Source organism: Nerophis ophidion, linkage group LG01, assembly GCF_033978795.1.
Source record: "Nerophis ophidion isolate RoL-2023_Sa linkage group LG01, RoL_Noph_v1.0, whole genome shotgun sequence".
Classification (NCBI taxonomy): domain Eukaryota; kingdom Metazoa; phylum Chordata; class Actinopteri; order Syngnathiformes; family Syngnathidae; genus Nerophis; species Nerophis ophidion.
The window spans coordinates 15,110,057-15,112,083 of record NC_084611.1 but is presented as its reverse complement, the minus strand read 5'-3'; the positions used below and the strand labels follow the sequence as shown (position 1 = coordinate 15,112,083).

The following is a 2,027-nucleotide window of genomic DNA, read 5'->3' as shown; positions in this document are numbered from 1 at the left end:
TATACACACATGTGTATATATAATGTATATAAATACATATGTATATCTTTACATACATGAATATATATACATACATACATATGTGTATATATAGATATATACAGTATATATATACACACATATACACGTATTTATATGTATGTGTGTGTGTGTGTGCATATATATATACACATATATATACATACACATATATAAATATATATATATATATATATATATATACATACATACATACATACACATATATGAATACATATACATACATATATAAATACATATATACAGTAAATACATATATGGAACACTGCAGTGTCATGTCAGACTGCGTTCACATTAGACATCTCTTTTTTTTTTTTTTATGTAATATGAACGACGACGTAAAAAGATCGGATTTAACAAAAAAATCGGACCCGGCAGTGTGAACTTACCCTTAAACATAAAATTATAGTTTCTATATGAAAATGCAGACTTGACACTTTGTTTGAAGACATGTTGTCTTTCATCGACTTTGAGGTGACGGGCGTCTAAAAAGTCCAAGTAGAACTGCAAATTAAAATGTAACTTGGAAGATCTCCATTTTATTTCTGCGGATTTCTTAGTATAAAAAGGTGCCAAAGTCGGCGACGCCGTTACGTCGGAACATGTTTCCCTGGTTGGAGACGAATACCTTGTGGGCGATCAGGTCGAGGCTGTGCTTGCTGACGCTGGGCTGTGATTGGCTGTGAGGGTTCTTCTCGGGCCACTTGGCAGGAGCATCAGAGCTGCTGGTCGTCTGGCTTGTTGTGGGAACATCTGGAAGACGAAGACATTTGATGTGACACCTGATCCGAGGTCAGTAGGATAGTCAGCGGTTTACCTTGAGGGACATGCGTGTCGACGGTCGCGTTGCTGCTTTGACTCGGCGACGGTTTGACCAGGATCACCCCGTAGCCTTCGTTGTTGTGGATGACATTGTTCTCCATGGTGATGGACGGCATGGCGTTAGCCTCGTCTGCAAAGTCCTAGGGATGGTTCGAGACCGCAAGGATTAGCGAGGGCCTGCACGTGATGGTGCACGTCACCCTTTTTAATTCAGACAAAATCACGGTCGCCACAAAAAACATATGTAAGCTTCTAACTCGCTATGCGAAGCACAGAGAACATCTATTTCCTGGATGATAACCATTTTTTCTATTCCACCTAACGAGCTGCACAACATATAGGGGGTCTCCCAATCAGATACAAGCAGTCCTGCAGAATGTTTACGTGAGTGTGATATCATGTGCGATACAAGCAGTCCTGCGGTGTGATTACTTGGCTGTGATATCATGTGCGATACAAGCAGTCCTGCAGTGTGTTTACTTGACTGTGATATCATGTGCGATACAAGCAGTCCTGCGGTGTGATTACTTGACTGTGATATCATGTGCGATACAAGCAGTCCTGCGGTGTGATTACTTGGCTGTGATATCATGTGCGATACAAGCAGTCCTGCAGTGTGTTTACTTGACTGTGATATCATGTGCGATACAAGCAGACTTGCAGTGTGTTTACTTGACTGTGATATCATGTGCGATACAAGCAGTCCTGCGGTGTGATTACTTGACTGTGATATCATGTGCGATACAAGCAGTCCTGCGGTGTGTTTACTTGACTGTGATATCATGTGCGATACAAGCAGTCCTGCAGAATGTTTACGTGAGTGTGATATCATGTGCGATAAAAGCAGTCCTGCGGTGTGTTTATTTGACTGTGATATCATGTGCAATACAAGCAGTCCTGCGGTGTGTTTACTTGACTGTGATATCATGTGCGATACATGCAGTCCTGCAGAATGTTTACTTGTGTATGATATCATGTGCGATACAAGCAGTCCTGCAGAATGTTTACGTGAGTGTGATATCATGTGCGATACAAGCAGTCCTGCGGTGTGTTTACTTGACTGTGATATCATGTGCGATACATGCAGTCCTGCAGAATGTTTATGAGTGTGATATCATGTGTGATACAAGCAGTCCTGCGGTGTGTTTACTTGACTGTGATATCAT

The 2,027-nt window shown here is 41.3% G+C and overlaps 1 protein-coding gene across 1 annotated transcript in view; it reads right to left on the bottom strand.

The window, feature by feature from the left end:
* Window positions 1-319: 319 nt before the first annotated feature.
* Window positions 320-2,027, bottom strand: part of shcbp1 (SHC SH2-domain binding protein 1) — a 29,025-nt gene continuing 27,317 nt past the window's right edge. The window contains exons 12-13 of the mRNA XM_061919218.1: window positions 857-1,001; window positions 320-792 (exon numbers count right to left, since the gene is read on the bottom strand). Coding sequence (XP_061775202.1) covers window positions 596-792; window positions 857-1,001 — 342 coding nt within the window. The 3' untranslated portion in view covers window positions 320-595. The remainder of the gene's footprint in view (window positions 793-856; window positions 1,002-2,027) is intronic.